Consider the following 13,235-nt stretch of genomic DNA (forward strand, 5'->3'; position numbering starts at 1 on the left):
TGTTCTAAAGCATCTTTGAACATGTTTGTGTTTTCTCATGAACTACTGCTTTTACTTAAATGGTGATATCCTGTCATTTGCATCATGTGACTTTACAGCACAATATGTACCTTCAGACAAAGCCACAGATTCAACGTTTCTTTACATTTTCTACTGTTAACATACAAACATTTCATGTGACTAAGGTGCAGCTGAGGAGGTGTTTTTAGTGCCTTCTGGGCGTTTTCATGCTGAAACAGGAAAGAGACGGATGACAACCACATACTTTTGGCCTTATTGTTGGAGCGGAAAGATTTTCCTTCATTGGAACTGAGACTGGAACTGACTTAATGGACACTAAAGACACTAATAGAATAAAGAGAACAAACTTCATGAATAACAAAATTACTTTAGAAATACTTCATATCTTTTTTTCTGTTGGAAATGTTTTAAAATCTATTTTTGGGGGGCTTGTTCACACCAAAAAAAATAAGATAATTAAGTGCAGTGAAATTCCTCCGTGTGTTTTCATGAAATATTTGCAACATTAAGCTACAACAGCTTCCTCCATTTTGGTATTTTGTTCACATGGTTGCCTATATTTTGATTTAATAAAGATATTAATGTGCAAACAATCAGTTTAGTTTATTCGTAGAATATTGAGTGCATCAAGATTCTACATTCTACATACGTATATATATATATGTATATGTATATGTATATATATATGTATGTATATATGTATATATATGTATGTATATATATGTATGTGTATACATATATATGTATGTATATGTATATATATGTATGTATATACATATATATGTATGTATATATATATATATATAGTACATTTACTCAAATACTGTACTTCTGTACAATTCGGAGGTACTTGTACTTTACTTGAGTATTTCCATTTTCTGCTACTTTCTACCTGTACTACATCTCAGATGTACATATTGTATATTATACTTTACTACATCTCAGAGGTAGATATTGTACTTTTTACTGTACTACATCTCAGAGGTACATGTTGTATTTTTTACTGTACTACATCTCAGAGCTCTTTTCCATGAATTAATTATTTTCTAATTATCCAGCAGGACTCATGAGACGTGTTTATTATTAATATTAATATTCAGTAGAGCAGCTGCCCCTGGTGTCCACTAGAGGAACTGCAGTGCGTTATTTGAACAGAAGACACAACATCTGAGCTTTTATTTTGAAGCCCGTCAGCAGACTTTTTATTGGCATGTTTTTGTTTCTGTGAGAGCGCCTCCTGCTGGAGCTTGCAGGGTCTACATGACTGTCTGGGATGTGCTCACCACCTTCCCGTCCACAATCTCCTCTGTGATCTTGATGACCTTGGTGGTGGTTTTGCTGGTGCTGGTGCTGGACGAGCTGCAGGAGAGAGAGAGACAATCAGGGCTGAATATCCTCATTTGATATTCTGCACAAATCTTTCTCTACATTTTTAACCTTGAGTAATAATTGGAGACGATTATAAGCAACTCGATCAGACGACGTACACGAGCGCTTTTGTTTGGAAAGATTGTGTAAAAAAATCAACTTCATAAATTTAACTTTAGTTTTGTTTCAGGTTTATTTTAACATTTCCTCTGAAGGCCAGAGTGCTAATTCTTCATTTTCACGAGTAAGATCACAATTTGCATCGTCCTGGTTTTGTCAAATGTGTGAAACGTTGCAATAAAACCTTAGAAGTTAATTTAATAGAAAAACCACTCGATTCTCAGCCGAGAGTTAAAGTAAAATATTAATAAAATATTGAACCCCAAAAGATTTTTCAATCCTAAAAAATTAGTGTGATGTCATAGCATTGAAAATGCATTGAAATGGGTCTTTGAATTCCGAGCTCGTTGTCAGACGTTTGTCCTGTAAACGACGCTGTGGTTGTCTCACCTGTCGCTGCTGCTGCTGACGCTTTTGCTGCTGCTGCTGCCACCGCCGCTGCTGCTGACGCTGACGCTTTTGCTGCTGCTGCTGAATCCGCTGCCGCCTCCCTCTCCGTCCAGCAGCCTCCTGTACTCGGCGATCTCCATCTCCAACCTGGTCTTGATGTCCAGCAGCACCTGGTACTCCTGTCCCTGCCTCTCTAGGTCGGCCCTCAGCTGCATCAGCTGCTCCTCCATGGAGGTCACCTGTATCTGGTACCCAGACAGCTTCATGGAGTAGCGGTTCTGGGTCTCGGCCAGGGTGGCCTCCAAGGACGCTTTCTGCGGGAGAGAGAGAGAGAGAGAGCGAAAGTGGCTCAGTTAGCTTGTGACCTCGTGGACGTAAAAGAGACAACGTGAGAGAGAGAGAGAGAGAGAGAGAGAGAGAGAGAGAGAGAGAGAGAGAGAGACGCTCACCATGCTGAGTTGAGACTGCAGCTCGATCTCCAGGGCCTGCAGAGTCCGCTTCAGATCCGTGAGCTCTGTTTTGGACGTCTGGATGACCTCGGTGCTGGCGGCGACTTCCTGGTTCAGTGCTTCTGACTGCGTAGAGAGAGAGGACACAAAGCACAGAGCGCGTTACCACCCGTCCATCCCATAACAGCTGCCGAGATGTTTCCACATATGCGGCGGCTCACGGTCTTACCTTGGTCTGGAACCAGGCCTCCAGCTCTTTGGCGCTCTTGGCTGCGTTTGCCTCGTACTCTTCCCGGACATCCGCCATGATCTTGGTGAGGTCGATCTGAGGACCGGCGTCCACCTCCACGTTCACCTGGCCGCTCATCTGGTCGCGCATGGACAGCAGCTCCTCCTCGTGGTTCTTCTTGAGGAAGATCAGCTCCTCCTTCAGGCCCTCGATCTCCATCTCCATGTCGGTCCGGCTCAGGGTCAGCTCGTCCAGGACCCTCCTCAGACCGGCGATGTCGGCCTCCACCGACTGACGCATGGCCAGCTCGTTCTCGTACCTGCTCACAGGACCAAAAAAAGCGTTTAGTTTCTGAAGCGGCTAAAAGGAAACGTGTTGAAACTTCAAAACTTTATATTTAATGAATTTGTTCATTGACTTGAGCCTGAAGTCGTCAGTGGCCAGTTTGGCGTTGTCGATGGACAGGTAGATGCCGCCGTTGATTCTGGTGGCATCCTGGATCTGGGAGATAAAAAAAGAGGAGATAAAAGAGTTATCTTTTAAAGTTCTCCATGACGGGAAACAAGCTCAGCTAATTATGTACTTCTGAGTACTACTTGTACTACTTTAACAATATTAGACGTTAAACAGTTTTAAAGCTGATTTTGGTTTCTGAATCAGATTAAAGTTTAATCAGTGTTCATATTTAACTTCTCACTGGATGATAATGTGCAGCACTTCCTGTTTTGGGGTCACATGACCCACCCAGGTGAAGCCTACCTTTCCCTGCAGCTCTGCGATGGTGGCGTAGTAGGCGCTGTAGTCTCTGGAGGACGGTGACGACTTGCTCTCCAGGAACCCCCTGATCTTCAGCTCCAGCTCCGAGTTGGCCATCTCCAGCTTGCGGACCTTCTCCAGGTAGGTGGCCAGCCGGTCGTTCAGGTTCTGCATGGTGGCCTTCTCGCTGACAGAGATGTCGAGGCTGCCGCCGCCACCACCACCAGAGCCGAAGGCAAACCCAGAACCTCCACCAGAGCTGAAGCCATATCCACCTCCTCCTCCACTGGAATACTGAGAGGAGCTGTGGGAGATCTTAACGCCACCACCTCCTGCTCCACCGTACATGGAGCCGCTGGACGCTCGACCTCCTCCCATTGACATGGTGCTCCTGCTGCTGTACCCACTGCCTGACATGGAGGTGCCGAACATGTTGAGTGTTGATGAGGAGGATAGCTATCTGCTTCAGCCAGAGAGGTGAGAGAGTGAGGAGGGAAGAGAGGGGCTCATTTTTTTATACTGTTAGAAGAGTTCGGGAGGAGGAGGAGGAGGAGGAGGAGGAGGAGGAGACACCTGTTATTCTTTAATCCATCTGAAAAGGTTAAAGGGTGTGTTTGAGTCCTCCCATCAACTGCTACATGCCGAGCTGCAGGGCGAGTCCTGACACATTCATGTTTAAGGTTAACCATCAAATCTGTTATTAATGATTTAACGAGTTGACACAGTCTTGGCAGCAGAGAAACAGGTCTCACTAAAGAGTCAAACCTCTGGTTTGTTTCAGGACAAAGACTGAGATCAATAAAACAAACATGGAGTCACCAGAGAGTCGGTTAAAGACCTGCTGACGCTCCTCCTCACACCACAGAGATAATCGCAGATTATTGCACTCAAAAGTGTTTTAATGGAACAAAAACAAACTAAATCATTACCAGATTCAAGCTTTACCAAGAAGATGCAGCTTTGGAAGATAATCATTATAATGATAAAATAATAATGACAAAAATAATAAAAATAATATTAGTAATAAATTGTATTCACAGAATGAGTTGGATAAATAATAAGACATCATAATATTAATAATAAATAATAAATACATAATAATTTTGATTATTTTGTTATAAACTGCAGAATTAGATATTAAAAGGTTTCATACAACTCCAAGACATTTTGATCCTCAGCTGATGCTGATGTGAAATAATGTCCGTGTTTGACACCAGCGTTCAGTTCTCTGATATAAAACAGGTCAGTAAACATCCCTCTGGTGGATCTTAAAATAGTCTATGAACCCAAAACAAACACATTTAGCTGTGATTTATTTGCAATATACCGATCAAAATGATGCAGAAACGACTAGATATCAATGTTATCTGTAAGACGACAAACAAACTACTTTAAACACACTTGTCTGAATGGAGTTTGGTTCGATCAGTGCTCGGCTAAGCTAACATTAGAGCTGCTCCAGCAACACCCAAAATAAAGTCATCTAGGCATAAATACAGCAGCGTGGTTATTTATATACTTAAAGTTTCTTCTATATTACGGTTCACATCAAGATCTTTGTTTGGTGTTTGGAGCTAATTAAGCTAATGGAGCTAATGAAGCTAATTGAGCTAATTGAGCTAATGGAGCTAATGGGGCTAATGGGGGTCATGGAGCTAGCGAAGCTAATGGAGGTCATAGAGCTAATGGAGCTAACAGAGCTAATGGGGGTCATGTAGATAACTACTGTTAACGTTTTTAACGATGTTCCCGAACATCTCGCCTTGTTGCAGTTGTTAATAAAATGTAGCGCCAGAGTTGCTGAATTCAATCAAATGTTGCAGCTCATTTAAGAGTGAACTGAATTTAGCTGCAGATAAACTCGTCAGTTTTGCAGAAATGCACCTTGGGAGTTTTAGTTAACTTCTACCCCAACATATTTATGTACACAATCTTTGTTGTGTACAGTTGTTAGTTGTTAATATTTGGACTGATATGTTTTGTTTTAATTCAGTAGTTTGACTTCTGCTATTACAAGTTATGACAAACTGGGCATATACATCAGTAGATTATCTTTGTGCTCAGAAACGCATCCTGGAGCAATGTCAAGCATTTAGGTTAATGATTTGAATGCGTTTTCAGAGCGGGTGTGGCCGTGAGGTATTCTGCTGCAGGCCTGTTCCTATCGTGAGCAGCTCTCAGGCTGCAGGGGGAAAGTGACAAGAATGTACAACACCCACGGACATGTTTGTACCGCTCGGTGGAAATAAACTGGTGTCTCGTTGCATGTGCCAAACAGCCTGCGAAACAGTCACACCGCTGGAAAGGCTGTGGTGACTAAATATATTTTGGCATGGCATGCACACTTTGAAAACCATCACTCCGCCGGGAGCCATTTTCCATGTTTGTAAAATTACACATTATCTATCAACTGCCGGGAAGAATTACGTCAAAAGTACATCAGAAAGTATGAGCAGAAATGAACAAACCTCGTCTTCGCAAAGCACGAGAAGGGTTAGTTTCACCAGTTAAAGGGCTTAGTACACCGCTTTTTGCAGACGCGACACCCCTCCCCTTTACTTCCTAATTCCATTATTCCAATATTACAGAGCATCTTCCCTGGACAGGCTTTCATCCTACCTCGTAAAGGTCTCCTGAAGCCATTGTGGGGTGCGGACTCCGGTGGCGCGGCGTTCTTGCCTGCCTTGTATGTTTGTTCTAAAAAGAGCAAAGCAAAGGACAGCTCCATTTTAAATGAACAAATAAAAACAGATAATTCACTTTATAACAATATGATGCATCTTGACACAGAGAGAAAGTAATCAGCTGCAATCAGACTTAAAATCTGCACTTATTTTAAAAACTACGAGTGTTTTAACGGAAATAACGCACCAACAGTAATATTTTATGTAGTCATATCTTATGCATATTTATTGTATGTACTCTGTAATATTGTGTATTTTAATATTATATAGGTGGAGGCTTTGAAAAAGCCCAGTTGGCTTTTTGTCGCTTCCTGCACTGTGATATTATTTATCTCGTTTATGTTTGTTTGTTTTTATTTTATTGTTTAAATTGTGCAAAATAAATAAACTAAACTCAACTAAACAGACCATTCAGTCCAGAACAGGACCACAAATCGAGTGTTTATTGGAACAAATTTTAGAAACTCAGAAGAACAAATAAAACATGGAGGCAGACTGTCGTGGTCCAATGGTTGCATAAAAAAAAACAAAAAAACATACACATCAGTACATTCTTTGTGCTCAGAAACGCATCCTGGTGCAATGTCAAGCATTTAGGTTAATGATTTGAATGCGTTTTCAGAGCGGGTGTGGCCGTGAGGTATTCTGCTGCAGGCCTGTTCCTATCGTGAGCAGCTCTCAGGCTGCAGGGGGAAAGTGACAGGAATGTACAACACCCACGGACTTGTTTGTACCGCTCGGTGGAAATAAACTGGTGTCTCGTCGCATGTGCCAAACAGTCACCCTGCTGACTCATTGTACCATGGAAAGGCTGTGATGACTAAATGTATTTTGGCATGGCATGCACACCTTGAGAACCATCACTCCGTCTGGAGCCATTCTCCATGTTTGTAAAACAACACATTATCTATCTACTTTTGGTTAAGAGGCTTTTTGCCTCTAAGAGGCTTTTTGCCTCTTCCTGCACTGTGATATTATTTATCTCGTTTATGGTTTTTTTTTGTTTTTTTATTGTTTAAATTGTGCAAAATAAATAAGATAAGATAAGTTGAGATAAGATAGACTTTATTGTCCTGAAGGAAATTTGTCTTGGAAACATACATACGGTTTCTGCTGTTAAAACAATACAAAATAACATATTGCATACACACATTACATGCACAGACTGCCACCCACCAGCCAACAAATACATGACACACTGCCCATCATACAACACACCTGTAGTCTATTGTTAAGATAATAAAAAATAAATTAAAATCTGTGTTACAGGGCTTAGGCTCTGGCTAGCTTGCCATTTAGGGATTTGATGGACAGGGGGACAAAGGAGTTCTTAAAGCGGTTGAGCCTGCACTTGGGTACTCTGAAGCGTCTGCCTGAGGGAAGAAGCTGGTATTCAGGGAGGAGGACATGGGTGAGGTCTGAAATAATCTTCTGAGCCTGTCTGATGATAGTTTCATCAAAGACAGCCTGGAGTGTGGGATGCTGTCTGACTCCTATGATTGTCATGGCTCGTTGTGTTAGCCGGGTGATCTGGGCTTTCAGCTGTACACTTAGGTTACCAAACCAGGCTGAGATGCCAAACCGCAGGATGCTCTCAACTAAAAGAGGAGCAACACTTTCTGGTTGACACCAAAAAATAAATGAAACTAAACTAAACAGACCATTCAGTCCAGAACAGGACCACAAATCGAGTATTTATTGGAAAAAATGTTAGAAAAAACATGGAGGCGGACTGTCGTGGTCCGATGGTTGTGGTGAGAATTTAAGTTTAAAAAGCATTCCTAGTATGTTTACTAGCACCCCTAGTGGTGGATGTTGAACGTCAATATTAACTTACAGAGGTCTTAAATCATAAAATCATAATCATTGAATGCAATAAATTAGAAGTATAGTTACTGAATGTTTAGAGCCATAAGGGAGCGATAGGGATCTTTTAAGACAGGCGTTCTTTCATGACCATATATTGAGATAAGATGAGTCGGAGTGGAATCGGCACCAAGAGGATACGGAACTGTGGTCAAGCGAGGGTGTCGGGTGCACGCAGCTTTTACGACGAGGAGGACATGCCAGACTAGGAGAGACCATCATCAACTTACACCGATAGTGAGCATTGTCCGAGGCCAGGAGGGGACAATTGAATTTCAGCCAGTCGCTGAAGCTGATACTGGATTTTGAAAGTAAACCACTGACTTTCAAGTATAAAGACATTGTACGGAGAGAAGTTCTTCAGTTCTTGGCGTTCATGCTTTACAGCTAACTGACTTTTGTCGGACTGTTGGGCAACCTTACTATCGATAGTGTAATTCAGTTTGTAATTGTCTTTTAGTTTCTGTCAATTATTAAATACTTTTTTATTGAAAACCGGATCCAACTCTTTTTTGGCGCGACTCCGTTGCTCAAAGAAACAACAGAGTGAGAGGTCTGCGGCCTCCTGTGAGGAGAGGTTCTTTCCACCCAACAACTTGGCTTGTGGACCTCTCTCAGTGAACCTCAGGACACGGACTGGACGAGGCGTTGACCAGAAAACTCATGTTGTTGCATCAACGTACTCAGATAATATTCAATTCCACAAATCATCGGCAGCTTCAGAAAACACTGTGACAGGAAGTTGGCATCAGCTGTGTTTAACGACTGACAACTATTGTCTGACACACACACACACACACACACACACACACACACACACACACACACATTAACAAGCCTTGCCCCCCTTTCATGAACCTGCAGCACCTTCTTTACATAACCGCTGTAACCTGAGGGGGCGAGGCTTATGGCCTGCAGGTATACAAGGTGTGTCTCTCCAACACACCTGAAGAACTAAAAGGTCAACAAGTGTGAAGTAGAAGTACAGCAATGAAAGGAAAACTGCAGTACTTTATTGTCCTTAAACGTTTTATTTGTTATATCTGTTATTGAAGGCAACCACTTTCTTAAATGTCTGGTGGATTTAGATTAAAAATATGTGACATAACAGAGCAGCAGATTTATGGCTAACATTAGTTTCATGGCAAATTTGAATTGACAGAAAAATGTCCTCACTGTTAACAAACAAATTAAATCTGGTGCAACATCAATAAAATGTCTTTTCAGCTCAAAAAACAAACTTCACATGGATGTGGTGGTGTTGGTGGTATTAGTGTTGGTGTTGGTGGTATTAGTGTTGGTGGTATTACATTACATTACATTACATTACAGTCATTTAGAAGACGCTTTTAACCCAAGCGACTTACAATAAGTGTATTCAACATAGGTGTTCAAGAGAACTACTAGTCACCAGAAGTCAGAAGGACATCTCCTTGCTTACACAAGCATCTAAGAGCATAAACCAGAGCATAAACCAGAGTAACAGTACAGTGCAGAAACAAATGAATACAATAAGTGCAACAAACTAGTATGACTACAATAAGTGCCGAGTGGAAGGCTCTGGGTAGTATTCCTGAAGAGGTGGGTTTTCAGCCTGATGAAAGATGGGCAGCGACTCCGCTGTCCTGACGTCAGTGGGAAGTTCATTCCACCACTGTGGGGCCAGGACAGAAAACAGACGTGACCGGGTCGATCGGCCGCAGGGACCTCTGAGCGACGGGGCGACCGATCGCCCCGAGGCAGCAGAGCGAAGTGGTCGGGCGGGGGTGTGGGGCTTGACCATGGCCTGGAGATAGGAAGGAGCTGTTCCTTTCACTGCCCTGTAGGCTAGCACCAGAGTCTTAAACTGGATGCGAGCTCTTACAGGGAGCCAGTGTAGAGAACGGACAAAGGAAGTTGTGTGGGAGAACTTGGGGCGATTGAACACCAGGCGAGCTGCGGCTTTCTGGACAAGCTCCAGAGGTCTGATGGCCGACGCCGGGGCTCCGGCGAGTAGAGAGTTGCAGTAGTCCAGGCGGGAGATGACAAGAGCCTGGATGAGAACCTGCGCCGTCTCGTCAGTGAGGAAGGGGCGAATCTTCCTGATGTTGTACTACTGTTGGTGTTGGTGGTATTACTGTTGGTGATGGTGGTTTTAGTATTGATGATATTACTGTTGGTGATGGTGGTTTTAGTGTTGATGGTATTAGTGTTGGTGTTGGTGGTTTTTGTGCTGGTGCTATTAGTGTTGGTGTTGTTGACCAGAGCAGGTGAGGTTAAGTTGGATATAAATCTAGTCTGAATGGAGCTTTAAAGTGTGTTTATTTTCATATTTAGTTTCAATTCTGGACTGTCTCTCTCTCTTCAACGCTATTAGTTCACTTCTTCCCTAAGTCTAGTTCGCACAAAGCATTCAGAGATAAGATCATCATGGAGAGTGGGCCTCCTCCTCCTCCTCCTCCTCCTCCTCTGGTTGGTGTTTGATCTCCAGGTCGGAGCTCAACAGGTATGTGCCTGAAGGTGATGTTGGCCTTTAAACAAAAGGTTGTGATGATAATGGAGAGCATGTCAACTTAAAGTTGATGAACGTTGAAATGGTTCAAACAGCCTGTGAATAGCTGCATGTTCACATGTACAACAATCCAATATGTTATATAAGAGGATCAGTAATGAACTGTAACTATAGATCTTCACGCAGAGTGTTTCAGGTCAGCTGCAACTTCCTGCTAAAAATCACAAAAGAAACTGACGAGGTCAGAGAGTTTATTGTGCAGAACAAGTCACAGTACTAAACGTGAACACCTAACAGATCAGTCGTCTTTATTTCTGCCGTTTAATAACCGTGTTGGACATGTTTTCTCTCATGCAGAAACAGAGATTATTTTAACAAATGTTGCATCATAAATAAAGACATAACAAACATATAAAAACAATATCGAGTTGTGATCCATGTAGCTGTATCTATCTATCTATCTATCTGTCTCTGCATGTAACAGATGTTTTACTTGAGTAGGAGAAGAAAAACCTCAATCAAACGTCCTGCATTCAAAAAAACTTGATTAAAGCAAAATAGACGTAAAGTAAAAATGCTTATTATGCAGCTGTCAGCATACAAGTACCTCAAAATTGTACTTATATGTTCAGTACAGCAGCAGGTTTGTGCTGAAGAGTAGATTGACGTCACAAAGCATCATCAGCTAATAAATATGATATATGAGCTGATGACGAAGATCAGCTTCCTCCTCCTCTTCAGGGTGTGACGGAGCCGTAAATTCTGTGTCAGTTTCCTGTAATCCCCTCTGGGTTTCTCGTAAGTCTTCTACTTCTTCTTCTCTCTTTTCATTTGCTTTTATTCAACAATCAATTATCGCCCCGACAGCATTTCTGACGCAGACTTTTTATCTTTTCAATAAAGTTATTCATTTAAAAACATTTCTTTGGCACAATGAGTCAGACCTCTCACTGTGTTTTGTTCCAACGTGCCCACTCCTCTCCTTCACACCTGCTGCACATTTTTACCGTAAAAAGAAATGTCAAGGTGAGTCTCACCTGTAACTGCTTTTCTTTGGCCTCGTTAAAGCTGCAGAACAGGTTTGATTCAAGGTGGTCATGGTGAGGAACCTTTAGTTGGTTGTGAACTAATCTCAGTTTAGTCCTGATCCTCTATGACCTACATCAGTAAACAAGACCATCAGAGGAAAAATGGCTTTTTGACATTTCAAATTTCAAACTAAACAAAAGTGAAGTTTTGAATCAGCTACAACAGTTTGATATTTTCCTCAAGAGCTCCGGACAAACACGACCCCGCAAATCTCTCGACAATGCCAACTGTCACGTGTTCTTGTACCAAAACAAACATGGACGCCAACTGTCACGTGTTCTTGTACCAAAACAAACATGGACGCCAACTGTCACGTGTTCTTGGACAAAAACAAACATGAACGCCAACTGTTACGTGGTCTTGGACAAAAACAAACATGGACGCCAACTGTCAAGTGTTCTTGAACCAAAACAAACATGGACGCCAACTGTCAAGTGTTCTTGAACCAAAACAAACATGGACGCCAACTGTCACGTGTTCTTGAACCAAAACAAACATGGACGCCAACTGTTAAGTGTTCTTGTACCAAAACAAACATGGACGCCAACTGTCAAGTGTTCTTGAACCAAAACAAACATGGACGCCAACTGTCACGTGTTCTTGAACCAAAACAAACATGGACGCCAACTGTCACGTGTTCTTGGACAAAAACAAAAATGGACGCCAACTGTCACGTGTTCTTGGACAAAAACAAACATGGACGCCAACTGTCACGTGTTCTTGGACAAAAACAAACATGGACGCCAACTGTCACGTGTTCTTGGACAAAAACAAACATGGACGCCAACTGTCACGTGTTTTTGGACAAAAACAAACATGGACGCCAACTGTCATGTGTTTTTGGACCAAAACAAACATGGACGCCAACTGTCACGTGGTCTTGAACAAAAACAAACATCAATGCCAACTGTCACGTATTCTTATACCAAGGAGCGGACATTTTCAGCCCTCAAACGTATTCAAGAAATACAACTGCGGAGGCTCGACTGTCATCACTGGCGTCCATGAATCGAGAAGGACCTCTTGCTGGAACTGAACCGCACCGATGTTCTGTACAACCGCGTCATTAAACTCTTTGTAATCAAAGAACTTGTCTTTAAATAGTGAACAGCAGCTTTGGTAAGTGAACTGCTTTTGTTTTTACATTTTGACTATATGTATTGTACGTTAATGACACAACATTCCGCCATACGCGTATTCATGTATCTGCACTCTAGTTAGTGTATTTGTAGGTGTTGAGCATCATGTAACATTTATTTCACTTGTCAAATGTTGCAGTGTTATGTGAAAATGCGTTTTTTACACAAAAATAATGAGGTTATTAGGAGGTGGTTCAACTGTAGTAGGATAGCACAGAAGGCCCAGGTATGAAACACACGGCCCAACGCTGATATTGAGAGTCTTGTTTGTAGATTCGCTTTTTGTTGTAATTCTTTTAAAAATGTTCATTCTTCATCGGCAGAAGTACACGATTGGTCCATTTATTGCTGTAAAAGATCAAGGTACAAAAATCAAGTTGAGATACTGTCCTGATATGTGTTCCCGCCTTTTTTCTTGAAATCGGATCCCATCTGAGAAAGTGGTTGTTATCTAATTTGCTTCAGGCTGATAATAAACAAAACAAACACATAATGAGCTGATAAAGTCAGATCCCTCTGTGATTTTAATGCTGACTGTGTTACCCAATTTTTATTAGTTTAATTACAGTTGATTATTTTCCCACATTGAGCAACGATATCAGTATTGCTTAATTTGAGGCTGGAACATAATTA

At 41.9% G+C, this 13,235-nt stretch overlaps 1 protein-coding gene across 1 annotated transcript; it reads right to left on the reverse strand.

Moving 5' to 3' along the window:
• Nucleotides 1-1,194: 1,194 nt before the first annotated feature.
• Nucleotides 1,195-3,838, reverse strand: LOC137884006 (keratin, type I cytoskeletal 13-like). Its single transcript, XM_068725631.1, has 6 exons — nucleotides 3,337-3,838; nucleotides 2,996-3,078; nucleotides 2,578-2,896; nucleotides 2,349-2,474; nucleotides 1,900-2,213; nucleotides 1,195-1,380 (listed from the first exon to the last, which is right to left on the reverse strand). Exons 1-6 carry the CDS (start codon nucleotides 3,763-3,765, stop codon nucleotides 1,278-1,280), a joined length of 1,374 nt encoding a protein of 457 aa, XP_068581732.1. The 5' UTR covers nucleotides 3,766-3,838; the 3' UTR covers nucleotides 1,195-1,277.
• Nucleotides 3,839-13,235: the final 9,397 nt, after the last annotated feature.

The sequence above is a fragment of the Cebidichthys violaceus genome, unplaced genomic scaffold (assembly GCF_023349555.1).
Source record: "Cebidichthys violaceus isolate CVI_PGR_0920_01 unplaced genomic scaffold, fCebVio1.0.p SCAF_36, whole genome shotgun sequence".
Taxonomy (NCBI): Eukaryota; Metazoa; Chordata; class Actinopteri; order Perciformes; family Stichaeidae; genus Cebidichthys; species Cebidichthys violaceus.